At 44.1% G+C, this 20653-nt stretch overlaps 1 protein-coding gene across 1 annotated transcript in view; it reads right to left on the bottom strand.

Moving 5' to 3' along the window:
* Positions 1–19626, bottom strand: part of LOC104667616 — a 57589-nt gene extending 37963 nt beyond the window's left edge. The window contains exons 1-3 of the mRNA XM_030915356.1: positions 19568–19626; positions 10009–10289; positions 6611–6732 (exon numbers count right to left, since the gene is read on the bottom strand). Of these exons, the coding sequence (XP_030771216.1) occupies positions 6611–6732; positions 10009–10289; positions 19568–19626 (462 nt within the window). The remainder of the gene's footprint in view (positions 1–6610; positions 6733–10008; positions 10290–19567) is intronic.
* Between the last annotated feature and the right edge of the window lie 1027 nt (positions 19627–20653).

Raw genomic sequence — 20653 nt, 5'->3', positions numbered from 1 at the left:
ACCCCTACATCCCAGTTGCGTAGGCAGTTATAAGCAATGTAAATATATATCTTAATACTGTTATTCCTAGTTATATGGAATGGTAGAAGGAGAATTGAAACAATTAAGCAGTTCTTACATTGGAAATATGAGAACAATGCAGAATAACAAATAAGTAAAACTGATATTTAAAAGTAACTACAGGCTGCGTACGGTGGCTCACACCTGTAATCCCAGCACTTTGGGAGGCCGAGGCAGGCAGATCACCTGAGGTTAGGAGTTTGAGGCCAGCCTAGTGAACATGGCAGAACCTCGTCTCTACTGAAAATACAAAAATTAGCTGGGTGAGGTGGTGCATGCCTGTAGTCCCAGCTACTTGGAAGACTGAGGCATGAGAATTGCCTGAACCCAGAAGGCAGAGGTTACAGTGAGCCGAGATTGCACCACTGCACTCTAGCCTGGATGACAGAGCAAGACTTGTATAAAAAAAAGTAAATAAAATATAACTGTAGGCATTTTTCAATTAAATCAAGGATGACAATTTTGGTAAAATAAAATACCTCAATCCAAGCTTATAGGACACAGATACAAAAACGAGCAAAGAACTGCCTTGATTTAAAGACTTTTAAAAAGAAACTTCTGAATATTCTGTTTCTTCAAGGGGCTAGTATTAAGTGACACCAATCTACATATAATAATTCTGTTTTCGGCCGGGCGCGGTGGCTCAAGCCTGTAATCCCAGCACTTTGGGAGGCCGAGACGGGCGGATCACGAGGTCAGGAGATCGAGACCATCCTGGCTAACACGGTGAAACCCCGTCTCTACTAAAAATACAAAAAAATAGCCGGGCGAGGTGGCGGGCGCCTGTAGTCCCAGCTACTCCGGAGGCTGAGGCGGGAGAATGGCATAAACCCGGGAGGCGGAGCTTGCAGTGAGCTGAGATCCGGCCACTGCACTCCAGCCCGGGTGACAGAGCAAGACTCCGTCTCAAAAAAAAAAAAAAAAAAAAAAAAAAAAAAAAAAAAAAAAAAAAAAAAAAAAATTCTGTTTTCTAAATTGATATATAGTTTACATACATCGAATTGCACATTTCCTAAGTGTACAACCCGATAGATTTTTGACAAATACATTCACTTTCCCTACCAAGATATAGAGTATTTTCCAGAAAGTTCCATCATGATCCTTCCTAGCCAACCTCTACCTCTCTCCACTCTTGATGACACACCCAATACTTTATTTTATTTTTTTATTTTACTTTAAGTTCTAGAGTACATGTGCACAATGTGCAGGTTTGTTACATATGTATCCATGTGCCATGTTGGTGTGCTGCACCCATTAACTCGTCATTTACATTAGGTATATCTCTAAAGCTATCCCTCCCCCCTCCTACCACCCCACGACAGGCCCCGGTGTGTGATGTTCCCCACCCTGTGTCCAAATGTTCTCATTGTTCAATTCCCACCTATGAGTGAGAACATGTGGTGTTTGGTTTTCTGTCCTTGCAATAGTTTGCTAAGAATGATGGTTTCCAGCTTCATCCATGTCTCTACAAAGGACATGAACTCATCCTTTTTTATGGCTGCATAGTATGCCATGGTGTATATGTGCCACATTTTCTTAATCCTGTCTATCATTGATGGACATTTGGGTTGGTTCCAAGTCTTTGCTATTGTGAATAGTGCCACAGCAAACATATGACACACCTAATACTTTAAATTAATTTTGCCTGTTGTAGAATTTCATACACATGAATTTAGTATAGACCCTTGTGTTTGACTTTAATTCAGCACAAAGGCTTTAAGGCTTATGTATCTTGTTGCATGGACTAATGATTCATTACTTTTTATTGTTGAGTCCATTACACAAACACACCAATTGTTTACTCTCCTGTTTTCAGAAATTAGACTAGAATAGTTTGGTGTCCTCTGTATTTATCTTGCTTCAAGGTCATTGAGTTTTATGGCTCCATGGGCTAATATTTTTCATCAAAGTTGGAAAAATTTCAGCCATTATCTATTGATATCCTTTTTTCTGCCCAATCTCTTTCTACATTCCTTTTGTGACTCAATTACATGTATGTTAGGCTGCATGATAATGTAGCACAGACCACTGAGACTATTTTAATTTTTTTCATTTTTCTCTTTGTGATTTTATTTGGATGGTTGCCATTGACCTATCTTCAAATTCAATGACCTGTTTTCTTCCACTGAATCTAATCTGCTGTGAAGCATATGAAGTCCTTTCTTTCTAGTCAGATGTTCTGTTTTTCAGTTCTAGGATCTCCATTTAGTTCTTTTTATAGTTTCCATTTCTCTTTTGAGACTTCTCATCTGTTACTTATTAGGCCCATCTTTTTCTTTAAATCATGGAGCATATGTACAATAACTGTTTCAAAGTATTGACAATTTTTTCAAAACAAAACAAAACAAAACTCAGCTGCGATTCTGATACGTTTGTGTTGAATTATGTAGGACGATTTGGAGAATATTGCTATCTTAACAATATTAAGACTTCTGACCCATAACATAGGATTTCTTTCCATTTTTTATGTCTTCTTCAATTTCTTTCTACAATGTTTTAGTTTTCAGTGTGCAAGACTAGCTTAGTCAGCCAAATTTATTCCCAAGTATTTTATTATTTTTAATGCTATTGTAAATGGAATTGTTTTATTAGTTTCATTTTTAAATTGTTCACAGTAATGTATACAAATGTAGCTGGTTTTTGCTTATGATCTTGTATCCTGCAACTTTGCTAAACTCTTAGTTTCAATAGTTTTGTAATATATTCTCTAATATTTTCTATACATGATATGACATCATCTGCAAATAGAGATAACTTTATTTCTTCATTTCCAGTATGGAAACTTTAAATCTAATTTTTCTTGCCTAATTTCCCTAGAACCTGCAGTACTATGTTATGTTAAGTGTACCAATATACATGTAATGGGAACACCAAAAGAAAACAAGGGAGAAAAGGAGCAGAAAAGATATTTAAGGAAATAATGGCTTAATATTTTTTCAAGAGTACTCCTAGGTGTACATTTTCCAAGCTCTGTTCCAAATAATATCAGTCCCCTTAGAGAGCTGAACAGATCTCTGTTCTTATGACCTATCTTTCTCCAGTGCCACTGCATTGGAACTGGGATCATGGGTGGCAGTTGCTTCTCTCAGTTATAGCTTCGCTCTATGGCTGGGGTCCTGGGCATGGACAGTAACCCCTGATCATCTTGGCTTGCCTCTCTGGTTTGGATTCTCCCTGCTACACGTAAGCTGAGTTGGGGAAATTTGGGGCCAGTATTTTCAGCCTGCTGTGCCTGGGATAGAGTTTCTACCCTATGAGTTGGGGCTAGGTGGAGAAAGGGAGCTCCAGTCTTCTCAGCCATGTTTTCCTGGAGAAGAACTTCAGCAATACAAGTGAGGGGTGATGAAATGTGTCGGCAGCCTGCCTTTCCTGGGTAAAACCATAATCCTAGGCTGGGAACTTGGAAAAAGAGAGTCCCGTTTTCTTGGCTCCTGGCTGCACCCATCACACTGAGCTGGGGGTAGGGGCCATCTGTCAAGCTTCTCACATTGCCAGTCCAGAAATCCCACCTCTCCACATCCTTTTATTTATTTACTTATTTTGAGACAGGGTTTTGCTCTGACACTCAGGCTGGAGTGCAGTGGTATGAACTTAGTTCACTGCAGCCTTGACCTCCCGGGCTCAAGTGATCCTTTCACTTCAGCATCCCCAGTAGCTGGAAATACAAGGTGTGCAGCACCACACCCAGCTATTTTTTTTCTTTGTAGAGATGGGGTTTTGCCACATTGCCCAGGCTGGTCTTGAACTCCTGGGCTCAAGCAGTCTGCCCGCCTCCGCCTCCCAAAGTCCTGGAATTACAGGTTTGAGCTGCTGTGCCGGCCTCCATATCATTATTACAACCAAACAAATAGAACAGCAATAGATATTCTATTTGGATTGCAAATCATTCATATTTTTACTGTTTTTAAAAATTCCTTTATACTTTATGTCTGGTCTTTGTTCACAGTATCTGTGTCTGATGTACTTTTAGAAAAAATAGAATAATTTAAATTCGATTTGATTTTAAATCCTAAATATCTGAATGTGTTCCCACAAAATGAAGTTGAATATTTCTTTATCAGTTTAAACAAGATTTTTGTCTTTAGCAACTGAAACTAATTCTTGTTAACAGCCACTTAGGAAACACCTAAATATAAAGCTGTGATGGTTAATTTTATGTGTCAGTTCGGTTGGACTGTAATGTCCAAATGTGTGAGCAACTATTAGTCTAGATGTTTCTGCAAAGGTATTTTTTGATTGACATTTGTCTTAGTCCATCTGTATTGCTATAACGAAATACCTACGACTGGGTAATTTATAAATAATATAAATTTATTTGTGTCTTAGTCCATCTGTATTGCTGTAATGAAATACCTACTACTGGGTAATTTATAAATAATATAAATTTATTTGTGTCTTAGTCCATCTGTATTGCTGTAACGAAATACCTACGACTGGGTAATTTATAAATAATATAAATTTGTTTGTCATAGTTATAGAGTCAGAGAAGTTCAAGATCAGAGCACTGGGAGGTTCAGTGTCTGGTGAGGGCCCCATTCCCTGCTTCCAAAATGATGCCTTGTTGCTGCACCCTCCAGAGGGGACTAATGCTGTGTGTCCATATGGCAGAAGGCAGAAGGCAAAAGGGCCTCAGCCTGTTCCTCCATCCCTCTTACAAGGCACTAATCCATTCACAAGGGCAGAGCTCTCATGTCTTAATGACTCCCCAAAGGTCCCCACCTCTTAATATCACCACAATGGGATTAATTTCCAACATGGATTTTGGGGGACACATTGAAACATTTAAATAAGCAAACTTTGAGTAAAACAGATTCGCCTTTATAATGTTGGTGGGTCAAATCCAATCAATCAATCAATTGAATCCCTTAAGAGAAACAGATTGAGATCCCCTGAAGAAGGAAAATTCTGCCTCCAGACAGCTTTTCGACTTCAGACTGAAACATCAACTCTGCCCTGGGTCTCCAGGCTGCTGGCCTCTCCTGCAAATTTTGGACTTATCCCACAATCACATGATCCAATTCCTTAAAATTTATCTCTCTCTTTTTTTCTTTTTTTTTTTCTTTTTTTTTTTTTTTTTTTTGAGACGGAGTCTTGCTCTGTCGCCCAGGCTGGAGTGCAGTGGCCGGATCTCAGCTCACTGCAAGCTCAAGCTCCACCTCCCGGGTTCACGCTATTCTCCTGCCTCAGCCTCCGGAGTAGCTGGGACTACAGGCGCCCGCCACCTTGCCCGGCTAGTTTTTTTTGTATTTTTAGTAGAGACGGGGTTTCACCGTGTTAGCCAGGATGGTCTCGATCTCCTGACCCCGTGATCCGCCTGTCTCGGCCTCCCAAAGTGCTGGGATTACAGGCTTGAGCCACCGCGCCCGGCCTATCTCTCTCTTTCTACCCACGCAAACACATACATCCTATTGGTTCTGTTACTCTGGAGAATCCAGATTAATACAGAAGCCCTATTGGGAATTTTCAGCCAAACAAACTAATTCTAAATAATTCTTAGGAATTCCATTTCAAGAGATTTTGTTGTGTTAAATTTCTATTTTAAAGGAGAAACACAAAAGATTTCAAGCTTACGAAAAAGTGAAGAGAACAATATAACCTATGCATAGATATCTTAACATACGCTAACACGTTGACAGGGTCTTTGTAGCAGATCTCTTTTGAGTTTATAAAAAGATCCCTCACCTTGTGGTTGGGCACATGAAACTACAGACTTTTAAGACAGAGTATGCTGAGACTAAACCCGCAGCCAGAGAAGAGCCTAATGATTTGCCAATAGATAAATAAGCCTTAACCAGATAAATGAAGATGGAGTGTTCTTTCATGCCACCTTCTCTTACCTAAAGAAGAGACCCACCTGCTTCTAATCATAATCCTTGAGGGAGTTCACAGGGGATGACCAATCAACCAGTGGTTATGTATGTTCTTTGTGGACTGTCTGCTGAAGTTTCATACTTCTGGTGTGTAAGGTAAAAAATCTGCTATATTTATGACACCCAGAATGTGGATTCCTTTGTGAGGTAGCAGGAATATATCGTATTTAGATAGAAAATTAAAGAGAAAGAAATGTTTCAATTGCTTAAAGTAGTAAAAATGAAATATGATATGGTAATGTTTTTCATCTACACACAGTTCTTCCTTTGTACAGTTGTTTCATGACTCAGGACATGATGGCTTACAGTATGATTTTCACATATATTCCTACATCTGAGTCTCACAGCCCCTGGGGCATATAGAGAAGATGGAATATCACTTTTAGGGAGGTAGTGACTACCACTCTACTAGCAGGTGACCATCAGGGACTGATATCTAGAGTTTCTGACTCTTCCTACCCCAAGCATGATTCCCACCCGCATTGCACCATGAGTAGAGATTTGTCCAAAAATGGAAAATTAGATATAGAGTACTCGATTCAACCAGAAATTTAACATGATAATTAAATATATATTGAGCAAAAGTTGAAGCAAAATATTTTCTGGAAAACTCCGAGGCCTGATTCTGCTATAGTTATAATCACTGACATGAAGTAGAGATGGTCAATATTGTACAGTACCTGAAGAAGCAAGTCCCCTTCAGAAAACAAATCTACATTGATTTGTGGAAAGGTCTGTTCACTTCTTCCTGGGTTCATGGGTGGGTCGACTGAGCAGCTTGCATTGTTGTCCTTTAGGGTTGCTGAGAAAGAAAAATGGTGTTATTGTGAACATGTGCCATCCCACAGGGATGAAAAGGAGAATCCAGGCGACCCTGGTTCTCAGTTTCAGGATAGCAAGTGTCACTCTGTGTACTGGCACCTTGAGTTCTTCCAAGGTTCCAGTAAGAGCAGTCACATCTGATTGAACACTTACCTCCTCTAGCTGGGAAAAGAGCCCATTTTAACTTTTGTCTGGGCTGTTTCTACTGTGGCTTCTCTACAGGCAAAATATTAATTCAGTTCAAATTCTGCTTCCTCTGAGGTGCTCTTGCTATTTCTCCTGAGGAAAATTTGTTGTGCCTCCTTCGACTCCCTTAGCATTAAAGTCACTGCCATTAACATTGACTTGGTGTATGATGATTTCATTTTTGCCTTATCTATCAGGTCAGGTATAAGTGCATGACATGACCTGTTACCAAAAAATTGCAGATCCAGACCCTCACCTTTTTCACCACCTCTACCACTATTATCCCGGTCTGAGACATTATCAACTCTTGCTGGCCTTCCTGCTTCTACTTCTGCCCCGTGTAATGAATTCTCTGAATAGAAGTGTGCATGACATTTCTGAAAAATTATATAACCTATAACATCACCCTTCTGCTCCAAAGGCCTCATATATGCACAAAACCCTCCAATGGCCTCATATACACACAAATCTTATGTCCTGACCATGACCATTAGTTAAGATTTATTTTTTTGTAACTAAAATTCCCCAAATAACAATAGCTTACAATATAAAAGCGTATCTCATGCTCATACTATATCAGAATAGTGCAGTCAGGGATGTGTGCAGCCCTGTCCCATGAGGCTCCATGGGACCAGCTCCTTGGAGCTCATTCTCCGCCTTCCTGGACTCAGCCTCAAGGCCTCACCCCTTCTGCTCCCAGGAGGAGGGATCTGCAGAAGAAAGGGTGGCACCATCTCTCTCAAGGAAGCTGCCACCTGACTCCTTTGCTAATAGCCTAATAGAACCACCTCGTTCTAGTTCCCAAACGCTGTCATCACCTCAAATAAAACCCTAGTCCTCTTCCCCACAACCTGGGCCACCACCTGGAGTGTGTTTGGTCCTTGGAGGACGTTTCATGTTGTTATTGGGAATGATTAAATAATTGCTGCCCTTCTGCAGTCACCATTGTACTTTGAGCAAAAGTTTCATAAGTTTCATAAGTTTTCAGAATGTATTATCTGGGTTGACTGGATCCAATTTTAGTTTTTGAGTTTCTTTTCTGAACAGCTGTAACAATTTTAAAGATTAATATGTCCTGACTTTTGTTCTTTATTAGAGGTCTTCCAAAGAACAAAGATAAATCTATTTTAAAAATAGAATAAAATTTATCCTGTCTTACAGTGATCATATGAGTCCATTTAACCCATATATAAATCTAAGATACATTCATCTTAGTGATTTTATTTAGTTTTTTAAATCTTGGAACATTTTGCTATTTTATCATCCTAAAAACGATTTCAAAGTTCATCATTAAGGATTCTCAGCTTTGCCACGAAGGCTAAAATAATATGAAAACAGAAGGATGATGGAACACAGAGAAAGATAACGTGATGCAGAAATCAGCATTCTTTGGTATTACCCTCCAGTTTTCTTGTTGCCAAAGTTCTATTCAAGAAGATGCATCTGAAGAAATGGAGATAGTGAGGGCTGTTTTGTCTTTAATTAAATACAGTGGGGGATTCAGAAGTTTCCATTTTCTTTCCATAGTGGCAAAGAGAAGACAACTGACAGAGAAAGAGGTTTTACAATTTTAGATGAGTTGGAAGATAATTTCCTGGGGAGATCAGTGCTTTCCCCTGTGATAATGGAAATGGCTTCATATTTGCTGTCCCAGCCACATGTGGCTACTGAGCTCTGAAAATGTGGTTGGTGTGACCAAGAAGCTAAGATTTTAATTTTACTTAATTTTAATTGATATAAGTTTAAATTTAAATAACTATCTATGGCTAATAGCTACCATACTGAATAGCAAAATTCTTGACTCTAATATTTAAAGTGAAAATGATCATATAAATGAAAGCTCAGCAGAGAAATGGAACTATAAAAAGAACCAAAGAGAAATGTTTGATCTGCAAAATATAATACCGGAAATAAAAAATATATTTAATAGGCTTAACAGCAAAATGAACCCTCGCAGAGAAAAGGACTGATAAGCTTAGAGACTGGTCAGTGGAAATTATCCAAAATGAAGCAGCAATGAGAAAACTGAACAAAACACCAACGGCCTGTGGTACAGCATCAAGCAGTCTAAAATACATGTAATTTGAGTTCTACACAGAGAAGAGAGAGAGAAGACTCAGAGAAAGTATTTGAAGAAATAATGGCCAAAAGTTTATCAAATTTGATGAAAACGATGAATCCACATTTGTTCTTGTTGGAGTAGAGCTGGGGAGGAGTTTATTAAAAACTTCAGAGATGATGCTTACTTGGGAGATGACTTTTCTAAGTTGATGGTCTCATTATCAATCAACTTAGATATAAATTTAAATTTCCCCCAGATTTTCTCCCAAATTTCCAGCAATTCTAAAAAAGCTTTTTAAAAATAAAATAAATTTCATGAGAGGATTGTGACCATTTTTTAACCTTTTGTTCAGGCCCAGAGTCTGCCTCCCTTGTCCATCCTCCCAGGACATGTCTCTGAGCTACAAAGGGGACACATTCTCCCTCATGAAAGGTGACACTGCAGGGAAGACAGGAGGCCACAGACTCACCCATGTTCGTTCAGCGTCACTGAATACAAGTTCCACTTGCGGGAATGGGTTAGAACATCTGTCTTTAAGTAGCAACACAGTTAATGAGCAAGCAGGACAAGGAAGAATAGATTGTGCCCTCTGTGTAATAGAAAATTTTAGGAGGAAAAGTTTTCAAGAAAACAAGAAGAAATAATATCCTAGATCCTATGTTATATTCAGAGAAAGAGGACCTTTGTTCTGAACCAAAGTTCTATAAGGTAGAGGAACACTTGGATCCTCACAAGAAATGACAAAGCAAAGGGAGGCAGGAGCACGGTGGTCGCGTTAAGGACTCTCCCTGGAGAATAACAGAGCCAGGCAAGGGGACTGGTGCCATCTCTTTCCACGAGCAGCCTGGGACAACAAGGAGCCAGGGTTTGCACCTCAGACAGGCACACTCCCAGGTGAGCGCCTGGCTCACCTAATGCACCTGTGTCGAGCAGGTGCCTCTCGCCTCTGCCTGAGGTCTGAAGGCAATGGTGCAGCTCTCACCAGGACAAAGGGTTAACCCAAGTTACCCCTTTTCCTCTTGTGGCCACAGCCTCCACCAGGGTCCCAGCAGGTGTCAGGAGGCCTCTCACCCTCGCTTTGTAACAGCAGCCACCACTTGCCTGCAAAGTAGTCCTTCACCTTCAGGTAGCCCACGATCAGCCTGAGGACGGACAGCTTGTCCAGCCGTGCACGCACGTCCTCAGGGAAGGGTAACAGGTTGGTGAGTCGGGTCAGCTCTTGATTCAGTCGGTCCCGGTGCCTTTTGGAAGGGTTGGTCTTGGCTCCCTCTGGAGGCAGTGGCTTAGGACTTGGGGGAGAGAGAAGAATGATCATGGCCCCACTTTCCACTGCCATTTCACTCTTGCATCACCCCAGGGGTTCCAACACTATGCCCCGCACTGTGCAGCCCAAATCCCTGGTGTTCAGAGGCACAATCCCTCATCCACTAAAAGTGGTGACACTTTCTCTACAATTGTTTTGTAGAGACTTGCTATGTTTTTTGTAGGTCTTGCTATGTTGCCCAGGCTTGTCTTAAACTCCTTGGCTCAAGCCATCCTCTCACCTCAGCCTCCCAAAGTGCTAGGATTACATGTGACAGCCACCACACCCAGCTCCAAATCATTTTTATGGGGCCAGCATAACCTCAAAGTCCAATCTAGTAAGGATAATTCCGTAAATAAAAAGTATGGGCCAGTCTCACTCACAAACAAAAATGCTGAATCATAAATTTAAAAATAACAAACCAAACGCACCAATAAAGTGACTGCATAGTATATTGCGATCAGGTAGAGCTTGTCTCAAGATTCAATTTTAGTTTAACGTTAGAAAATCACTAATGTAACTCACTATATTAAAAGACTAAAGGAAAAAATGTGATAATCTCAGTAGATGAAGAAAAGCATTTGATAAAATTTGGCGTTCTTTAATGATCGTTTTTTCAAAAGTCTTAGCAACTTGGAATAGAAAGAAATCCCCTAACCTGCAAAGGTCACTTGCAAAAACCAAAAAAACAAAAAACAAAAAGCAGAAACTCACCGCAAAAAGCACAGTTGATAGTAAACCATTGGAAACGTACTCTTTGAAACCAAGAGCACAAGAATGCCCACCATTACCACTTTTTTCTACGTTAGACTGAGGGACCTAGCCAGTCCGTTAAGGGAAGAAAAATAAGTGCTACGGTCTGAACGTCACCCAGAATTCATGTGTTGAAACTGAGCATGAGTTTGTGATAGTATTAAGAGGTGGGGCCTTTAGAAGACTGTGAAGTCATGAGGGTGAGCCCTCATGGTTGGGATGAGGGCCCTTGTGAAAGGTCTGGAGGGAATGGGTTTGCCCTCTTCTGCTCTTCCTGTGTGTGAGGATGCAGGAAGAAGGCCCTTGTCAGACACCAAGTAGCTGCGCCTTGATCTTGGACTTTCTGTTCCTTATAAATTACCCAGTCTGTGATATTTTATTAAAGCAGCACAAACAAATTAGGACATAAAAGCTGAAATGGAAAAGGAAAAGAAGCCACTAATAGAAGATTATAAGAGTGTACCTGGGAGGCTCACAAACTTTCAGCCTGTCAGTCACCCCCTGTAGGGCTTGTGGCCCTGCCCGCACAGTTCAGGAGATCTGGGGTGAGGCAGGACTGTCTGCATGTCTAATGAGCTCCCAGGTTACCTAGTTCTGCTGTTCTGGAACCACACCTTAAGAACCACTGCTCTAAATAGAAGATTTGTAGGTTATTATGGGCTGCATTTTGCAAAATTCGTATGTTGAAACCCTGAAGTACCTCATAATGTGACTATATTTGGAGACGAGTTAAAGAGGTGGTGAATTTAAAATGAGGCCTTGGAGTGGGCCCTACTCCAATCTAACTGGTGTCTTTATAAGAAGAGAAGATTTGGATACACAGGGAGAGACACGAGACACATGCACACACAGAGGGAAGACCACTGGAGCTCACAGGAAGAAGACAGCTATCTGTAAGCCAAGGAGAGAGGTGTTGGAAGAAACCAACCCTGCTGACACCCTAACCTTGGACTTCCATCATCCAGAACTGTGAGAAACAAATTTCTGCTGTTTAAGCCACCTGGTCTGTGGTGCTTTGTTATTGCAGCCTTAGCAAATTTATGCAAAGATATATTGTTAGAATTAATAATAGGGTTTAATAAAGTTGGTAGATAAGAATCAAGATTCAGAAAACCATTACATTCTTATATACCAGCAACAATGAATTGGAAAAGGAATTTTTAAAAATACATCCTTTACAATTTCATAAAATTTAAAATGTTTAGAAATAAATATATTGTAAGGTATGCAAGGCCTAGAGAAAGACATTTATACAATATAAAGGAAGCCACTTTAAAAGGCCTATGTGTAGAGACAGATGATGCTTCAACAGGGCAAAGATGTTGATTTTCCCCAAAGACATTCGCAGATTTAATTCAGTTTCACTCAGCATCTCTAGAGGCTTTGTTTTTGTTTATTTTTCTTTTTTTTCTGAGGGAACTTAATAAGCTGATTCTATCTCATGACTGTTCTAAGGTTAATATAGATGTGCAGAGATCACAAAAGAGTCAGTCAGGCCTTCCTGAAGATGAAGAAACGTGTTGGGGCCATTAAAACTTATTGCAAAGTGGTAAACTTGGTCTGGACTGGGATCCAGGACCCAGGGACACAGCCATGCACACAGGGAACTGGATTTAGGACAGGGTGGGAACTGACAAGCCCAGTCAAAGGCTGGACTTATTGATGACTGTGCTGGCACAATTGGCTTTTCATATTGGAAAAAAAATTGAAATGGGATTCTCATCACACCACATCAAAAAATTACTTAAGGTGGACCATGGGCTTAAAATGTAAACAGCCAAACTATGAAACATTTGGAAGATAGTAGAGGTGGCTTTTTATGACATCATAGGTGGGAAGGACATTGTAAGCAAGACAAGAAAGTTCCAACCATGAAGGAACAGATGGATACATTTAAATAATTTGAAATTAAGAACTTCTGCTAATCAAAAATACCATGAAGAGAGTGAAAAGACAAACCACCAACCATGAGAAGGTATTTTAAACACATAGGGTTGCTTTACTTGATCCACACATGTTTAAAGAGAAATATTATATTCTTCTCTCTTCTCACTTCTTCACCCATCCATGTGACCAGTAGCCCTCGCAGGCTTCTCAGTCTGAATCCTAGATGCTTTGCTACTATTTAGATCACTGTTCACATGTTTTCCTATTATAGCTGAGCTGCCACAATGCCCTCGTAAGTAAATATGACTGCACATCCTTAGGTAATCCTCTGAGGATACATTCTTAGAAGTGGATATGCTGAGTGAAAGCAAAAAGACATTTTTAAGGCATTTGATAATTATTGACTACTTTTTTCCATAAAGGCTGCAGTAAGTTATGCTCTCACTAGCAATTTGAAAATGCTAGCTTCTTCCTAATCTAGAAAATTAGGTGCTATCAATATAAAAAGTCATTTTAAAATGCACAAAATGTAAATGTTCACATTAACATATTCATGTCACCAGAATCCTAGACATTCTCCTCCTAAAAGGTCACTGCCATCCTGGTTTCTAATACCGTAGATTAATCTTGCCATTTGTGAGCCCTGTGGAAAGGAAGCTGCACAGCTTGTGCTTGCTGGTGTCTGGTTCCTGTCACCCAAGGTTATGTCCGAGAAAGTCACTCACGTTTTATGTGTAGCCTAGTTCATGTTTGTTGCTGAGTAGTATTCTACTATGGAAACAGATGTTGCTTGATGTGTCCATCCTACTGTTGAAAGAAGTCTGGTGGCCTCCATCATGACATTTTCGTACATATGTACACATTTCTGTTCTCTCCAAATGGAAAGCGAATTTGCAGGGTCAACTTTAGTAGGCACTGCTAAATAGTTTTCCACAGTACGAGGTGCCTTCCTACTGGTTGTGCACAGTGGCTTCTGTTATTAATGTAAAAAAATGTATCTCATATTTGCCTGTTTTATTTATTTAATTACTGATAATGCCTTTCATATGCTTATTGGCCATTGGTTTGTAAATTGCCTGTTAATGCTTTTGCCTATTTTTCATAGTTCTTTCATCATTTTGTATGAGCTAATTTTCTACTAAGCATATTAATCTTATACATGTTACAAATTTTGTTTGCATCTTGATTTTGTTGATGGTGTTTGTGTATGTATTTTAATATCACCTCCATTTTTCTGTTTATCTTTCTTTTTAAAGAGTATCTATTGCCTGATCATTGTAAGAAAAATTTAAAATTCAAACACAATCACTGGAAGTGGTGGCTGTTGATCTTTTGGTGCACACTCTCCCAACCTTGTCCCATGTGAACATAGAAATATGTCACTGCCTGTTGAGCGCCTGCTAGAGGCCAGGCAGAGTGGATGTGGGAAAGCAACAGAGTCATGGAGGAGGCAGGCAGCAGGAAGGAAGGTGTGGACCTTGAGGCCCTCTGGAGCAGAGCTCTGCAGCTGAGCGGGGCCTCAAGGGTTCTGGCCAGAGGGAAAGAGAGGCCTTGCATCAAGAAAGTGCTCCAACTAACCTCCTGAGGGGGCTGAGGAAAGGGAAGAAATGAAGGGAGGGCCCAGGGAGCCTGAGAAGCTTCCATTTCTTTCCTAGGTGGAATGAGGAACTGCTGATGGGAGGTACTGCTTTCATCTTTTACAAGATCCTTTGGGAATGGGAGGACACTACTAATGGGTATGGGATTTCCAAAAATTTGGGGGTGGTTAAAATGTTCTGGAACCAGATAGTAGGGATGATTGTACATTGTGAATGTACTGATGTACTTGTACATTGTAAGATGGTTAAAAAGGTAAACTTTATATCATGTGATTTAACACAATGAAAGAAAAAAGACCCAATCTGCTACAGTATGATCAAACCAGAAGAGGTGAGAGCAGGAGATACAGAACTTTCCAGGAGCTGCTGTAAGGGCCACAGGGGATGACGGTAGCCCTGGGCACAGAAACGGGCAGACTGGATATCCTGGGGTGGAATTAGCAGCATTTGGAATGGTTTTCCAGAGAGGGGAAGGACAACTCCAGGGTTCTCCATGGGAGGATGGTGACAGGTAGGACAGGCCAGTTCGGATGGGCTAAGCTTGAGCTGAGATGAATGAGGGTAGGTGTCACCTCAGTGAATTTGCCCAGGCCAAACCCTGACTGCCATTCAGACTCCCCTCTGTCTTATACCCATATACAATTACTCACCAAATCCTATCTGCATTTTCTTCAACCTACGTGCAGATCCCAGCCACTTCTCACCCTCCATGATTCCCTGTCAAAAAGGCCACCAGGGCCTCTGTCTGGAGCCCCAGGTAGTCCCCCACTGTCCTCTTGACTTCTACCCTCCACCTGTCTCTCTCCATAAAGCAACCAGAACCATCCAACACACCATTCCCCTGCCAGAACCTTCAGTGACACTCTTTTCCTGAACCTTCATCTCTCTGCTGTTTCCATCACTCAGCTCCAGTTTTGCTCCAAGCGAAGCCCACCTCAGGGAATTTGCATTCACACTCTCCCTCAGATGGCTTGTATCATGTCCTGATGTATATTTATTATGTTTAGGATGTAGGCTACAGAAGGGAAGGTTTTGTTCTTTGCTGGATTCCTCATGCCTAGGACAGGGTCTGTCAGAGTCAGTGTTCAGAATGAATCTGTCAAATGAGTGAATAAGTGAAGTTTCTGACTCCTCCCCTTTCCTTATGCTCTGACATTCTTAATATGTTGACTCTTATCTTCCTGCCTTATGGCCACTATGTGGCTAGAGCTATGGTATTGCATCTGCATCCCAGGCAGAAGTTGGCCATGCTCATTGCCTTGGATCAGGAGAGCAGAAGCCTTCCCAGAACTCCCAGAAGACTTCCACTTGGGTCCCATTGGCCAGAATGAGGTCACATGTCTGTCCTCAGCTGCAAGGGAGCCTGGGAAATGGGCCTTGATATGTTCCGCCCATCCTGGTCCATTGCCTGGGCCAGTTGCTCTGCTGCCGAAACCTTGTGCAGATTTGACCCTGGGGAGAATGAGGTTGGAGGTGTTTTGATGGCAGAGGCATATGTTTTGCATGACATCCTTGCACCTTCACTGAGGTCCTCTGTTCCTAGACAGATATGAGTGTCCTTTGCACCAGAGGGTTGCAGGGCTAAGTGCCAGCTTCCATGTTAAGAAAGAAACATCCCCCAAGGTCACGCTAGTTACAACTTGTTTTCTATGTGGTATGAGTAAAGAAACCTGCCAAGCTGGAAAGCTTCGTGGATGCTGAGAGACCTCACAGCCTCTCTGACTCCCCGACCAACACACACACTAAACCTGCTCTGGACTTGACTTTACCTTGCAAAGGAAGACCAAACCTGTGAGAACAAGCAGCCAAGTCTGCAGGTCTGCACTCCAGCCCCTGATCTCTCCTGGCTCAGAATCTCACCCAGGGGAAGATAGTCTTCCCCTAGCACAAGCCTCACACTTCTTCTGTGGAAGAAGACCTCATGGTTGTTCTAATGACCAAGTCCAACTCCCATCAATGCATGTACAGATTCTGAGGGTCTGATGGGAAAATATTTTCCAAGAATAAATCACCTGCTATGAAAAAAAAAAAAAGTTGTTTTAATCCCACTCAAAGGGGAACTGCTGCAGAGATGCTTCTATTACAAAAGAAATAATATTTAACAAGAAAACGAATAAGAAAAGAGTCATGAAATACTTTTTCTGCCTTCAGGAAAAAAATAATGAGGGCACTTCATGTAGAGAGAGTTTGATAGAAGGCAGTGGCCTTCCACGTGACACAGCAGCTCAAAGCCAAGGCAGGAACCAGAGCTTGAGGCTGGACAGAGCCTACCCCTAGCCCTGGGCTCTTCAACGGAGCAGAGCAGCGAATTCTTTTAAGAAAGCTTGGCAAGACTTGAATTCTAAGTATAAAGTATTACTTTGCAAAGATTTATGGCTTTAGAATTAGGCTGATTTTCAACCACATGCACAGCCTGATTTCAGCAGTGGATAGAGGAGGTCACCACACCTCAGTTACACCTCCAGGTTGGTAACATGAGCGACAGAAGTCTTCAAGAAAGCATTTGAAAAGACAGTGATGTGTGCAGGTGCTAGAATCCCAATGTCTGCCTTACAAACCTCCCCCAGGCTCTGTTTCAAAGCATTTTATGCAGATTTTACAAATGATTCTACCCAAAGTCCTTAGAAGTGGGTTACATCTTCCAGTGCCCTAAACCTTTCAAATGCACAATGGCATCCGCATTTCTACGTTATGCAGTGACCCAACACAAGGGTGAAAATGGTTGGCAAACCACCACAAAGCTGGTGCAAGTTTCTACACTGTGGTGTTTACAGCAGGTCAGGAGAGAGCCAGACAGGAGGGAAGGCAGCTTGGCAGGTGCCACGTGGGCTCCCAATCAGCTGCCACCAGCTTCAGAGGAGGATGCATGGCCAAGTTGGGAGGGGCTTTGAATCGCTCTCTCCATTTCCCCACTCCATCCTGAGCCCGAGGAGCCCCTGGAGCCCTGACTTTAGCATCCGCAACGCTGTCCCACATGGCCTGCCCAGCCTTGCCAGCAGGACCAGAGTCTCTTCCACATAGCCATGGGGAGTGGTGGGGAAGAGGCCTAGCTGGGAAGCTAAGACCCAGGTCCAAGCCAGAAGGCCATGAGGCTACCCCACCACCCAGCAAGTCACAGAAATCCCTAAAGCAATGCACTTGGAGCAACTCAGGAAACAAGACAGCACAGTGTTTGCAAATGAGGCCAGTTTTTACACTAGATCACTGTTAACCAGCCACTTAGTTCAGTCCCCCATCAACTGGTTGCAAACCTAAGACGTCCACAGTTCACCACGGTTTGACTCCCCAGACACCTGGAACTCTGCTCCCATCAGGTAAGCTGTGTACTAACCCAAAATCACTGCTAAATGTCCCCACACCTTTTAATTTCAACTCTTTCTGTTATGATTGTTAATGAAACGAGAGCAAAGAGAAAGTGTTGTTTCTTAGTGAACTATGATGGATGCTTTGGAAAGACTCGCAGTATGGCTGCAGAAAAAAAAAGTTGCTGGTGAATTAGTCTACACGTCAGGATCATATTGAGATGCAAGTGTCTTTAAACTGAAGACAGTACCTTGTGGGTGCAATTTATGCACACACACACACAAAGAAGAAGAAGAGGACCCCAACCAGCATCAGAGGATTAGCAAATTGATAGCCATTGATATTTTCAGTTAAAATAAAATATTTAAGGTATTTGTAACACTCTTAAAAATTTCCCATTTTGAACATCTTTTTCAGTTATCCAATGATTACTGGTTCTACTGCCCTGGAAAATAAACTTCTCCTGAGGAGTGTAGTTCTGAGATATCTTGTGCCCCTACTGAAAAGTTTCATGAGCTTTTGTTTATTGTGGTAAAATACACAGACAAATTTCACCATTTAAAGGCAGTAGGTGCAATCACAATGCTGTGTAACCATCACCTATAGCGAGTTCCAGAACACCCTTAGGAAACCCGTCTGCTTTCATACTCCCTGGATGTCCCTTCTTCTGGACATTTCGTATGAACACTTGTGTGACATTTCATATCTGCACTTTCTTTTTTATCAGGCTCCTCTCCTGGCATTTTGTGTATTTTTAAATTACATGGAATGAGAATTGATATCTTGAGATCTTTCGGAAGTTTTTCGGACGCGGACCAGCCTTCTGCATTTGAAGCTCGCGCGGGGCAGCCGGGCTCTCCCCGGTGTCTCCGCGTCCCTCGGGACGGTTCCAGGACCCGAGCTCTGAGGCCAGCGGGGTCTCCGCAGCCATCGCGGCTCAGTTTCGCACAACCTCTCCCAGGCCCCAACCCGACCTCTGCACACTGGACGAAGACTCAGGGGTTTGTGTCCTACACCGGATTTCCGATGGACTCTTCCTTTAAGAGCGTCTGCCCAACCCTGGGGCCGCAGCGAACTCGGCGGTGCCGCCTTCCCCATCTCCACGCAGCTCGCTCGGGCCTGACCTGGGGACCCGGAGGGGACCCTGACCCGCCGGGGTCCTCCACCCCGCAGGGCCTCGCATCCCCTTCCCTGTGCATGAGGTGGGGGCTGCCCATTGGCCTCTCCGTCCCAACGGCACCTCCGTGACCCGGAGACCTCCATCCCTGCCGCTGCGCACACGCTGTAAACCCAGCCCTGGTTTGAGGCGCAGCGTCCTGGAGGGCGCAGATCACAAAACGCAGGAGACCCCAGCACGCCCTTTCCAGAAAGCGAGCGACCCGGGCCGACTAGTGCCCGAACGAGGTGTGGATCTTACTGTCAAGGTTAAAAATCCCCAGCGGCAGGTTCAGTGGTGGGGGTGTCTTTAAAACGAAATCCTTTCTCCCCAGGCTCCCCAGGAGCTCAGCGCCAGGGCGCCGCGGGGGCCTCAGAATTCGCCGCCAGAGCTGCAGGGAAGGGCCGCGGACTGGGAGACAGGCCCGGCTCGGGGACTGCGGGAGGACGCAGGGGTGCCCCCGCCTTCCCCTCCGCACCCCGGCCCGGCCGCCCCCACTGCCCGACGCGGTCCCCATCCCAGGCTCGGTCCCCAGAGGCGCCGCTCGCGCCCCTCGGCCCCGCGTACCTCCTCCGCACCGGCTTTTTCCTCTTCTTGACGGCGTACTTGCCCCCGGTGGACAGCATGGTGTCTGCAGGCGGCTGCTCCCCCCCGGCCGCACAAAGGGGACGCGGTGGCCGTCGGCGCGGGCCGGGGGAGCGGCTGCCGGGCGCCCGGGAAGGTGCGGCCACCCTCACGCGGAAGGCGGCCAGCGGGTCCCGGCGCGCGCGGCTCCCAGCCCGGGGTCCCCAGCTCTGGGGTCCCAGCGCCCCGCCTCTTCCTGGAGCGACCAGCGGGACCTGCCGTCCCCCGCGGCCGTCGGGCCGGGACACCCCGAGGGGTCTGCGCGTGCCTCCTTCCGAAACGGGAAGGCGCGGGGGGCTCGGCAGCCAGAGGGACGGGTTCGGGGAGCGTCCGGTGAGCCTAAGACGCGCCTTTGCCGGGGTCGCCGGGTGTCTGCCTCTCACTTAGGTATTAGGAACCGTGGCACGAATCTCGGTTTTCCTTTGGGGGTGGGCGGAGGCTCCAAACTGGACGGTGTTCCCCTGGAGGACTCTGATCAGACAAATAGTGGTTTCCTCATCCGCAGGTGAGCGCGAAGCTAGCAAGTGGCCAGCAGGGACAACACGGGGCGAATTCGGAAAGCCGGTGCGTCCGTGGACGACCCACTTGGAAGGAGTTGGGAGAAGTCCTTGTTCCCACGCGCGGTCGCTTCCCTCCGTGTGTCCTTCGAGCCACAAAAAGCGCAGACCCTAACCCGCTCCTTTCTCCCGCCGCGTCACTGCAGAACTCCGCGGTCCCCGGGCGGGGAAGTCCGCAAGGCGTGGGGAGAGACACGTGCTCTGGGAGCACAGAGCCCCTCTGAGCGGGCAGCGGGGACGCTGGGCAGACAGGGGACCGCGGGGTCCGGGTGGAGAGGACCCGCCCTCGAGCCGGCCCAGCCCTGACGCTCAGGACCGCCTCCAGCGGGAGGTCTGCGCCCTTCTTTAGACCCCTCTTGGGAGAGCTCGTTGTTGCGGTTGTTTTGCAAATACCCGCTGCGCTTGGACGGAGGAAGCGCCCACGCGTCGACCCCTGGAAACGAAGGCCTCCCTGATGGGAACGTCAGCGTCC

This window comes from Rhinopithecus roxellana, chromosome 13 (genome assembly GCF_007565055.1).
Source record: "Rhinopithecus roxellana isolate Shanxi Qingling chromosome 13, ASM756505v1, whole genome shotgun sequence".
Lineage (NCBI taxonomy): Eukaryota > Metazoa > Chordata > Mammalia > Primates > Cercopithecidae > Rhinopithecus > Rhinopithecus roxellana.
Note: the sequence above shows the minus strand (reverse complement) of the source record. Positions and strands in the feature narration are given on the sequence as shown.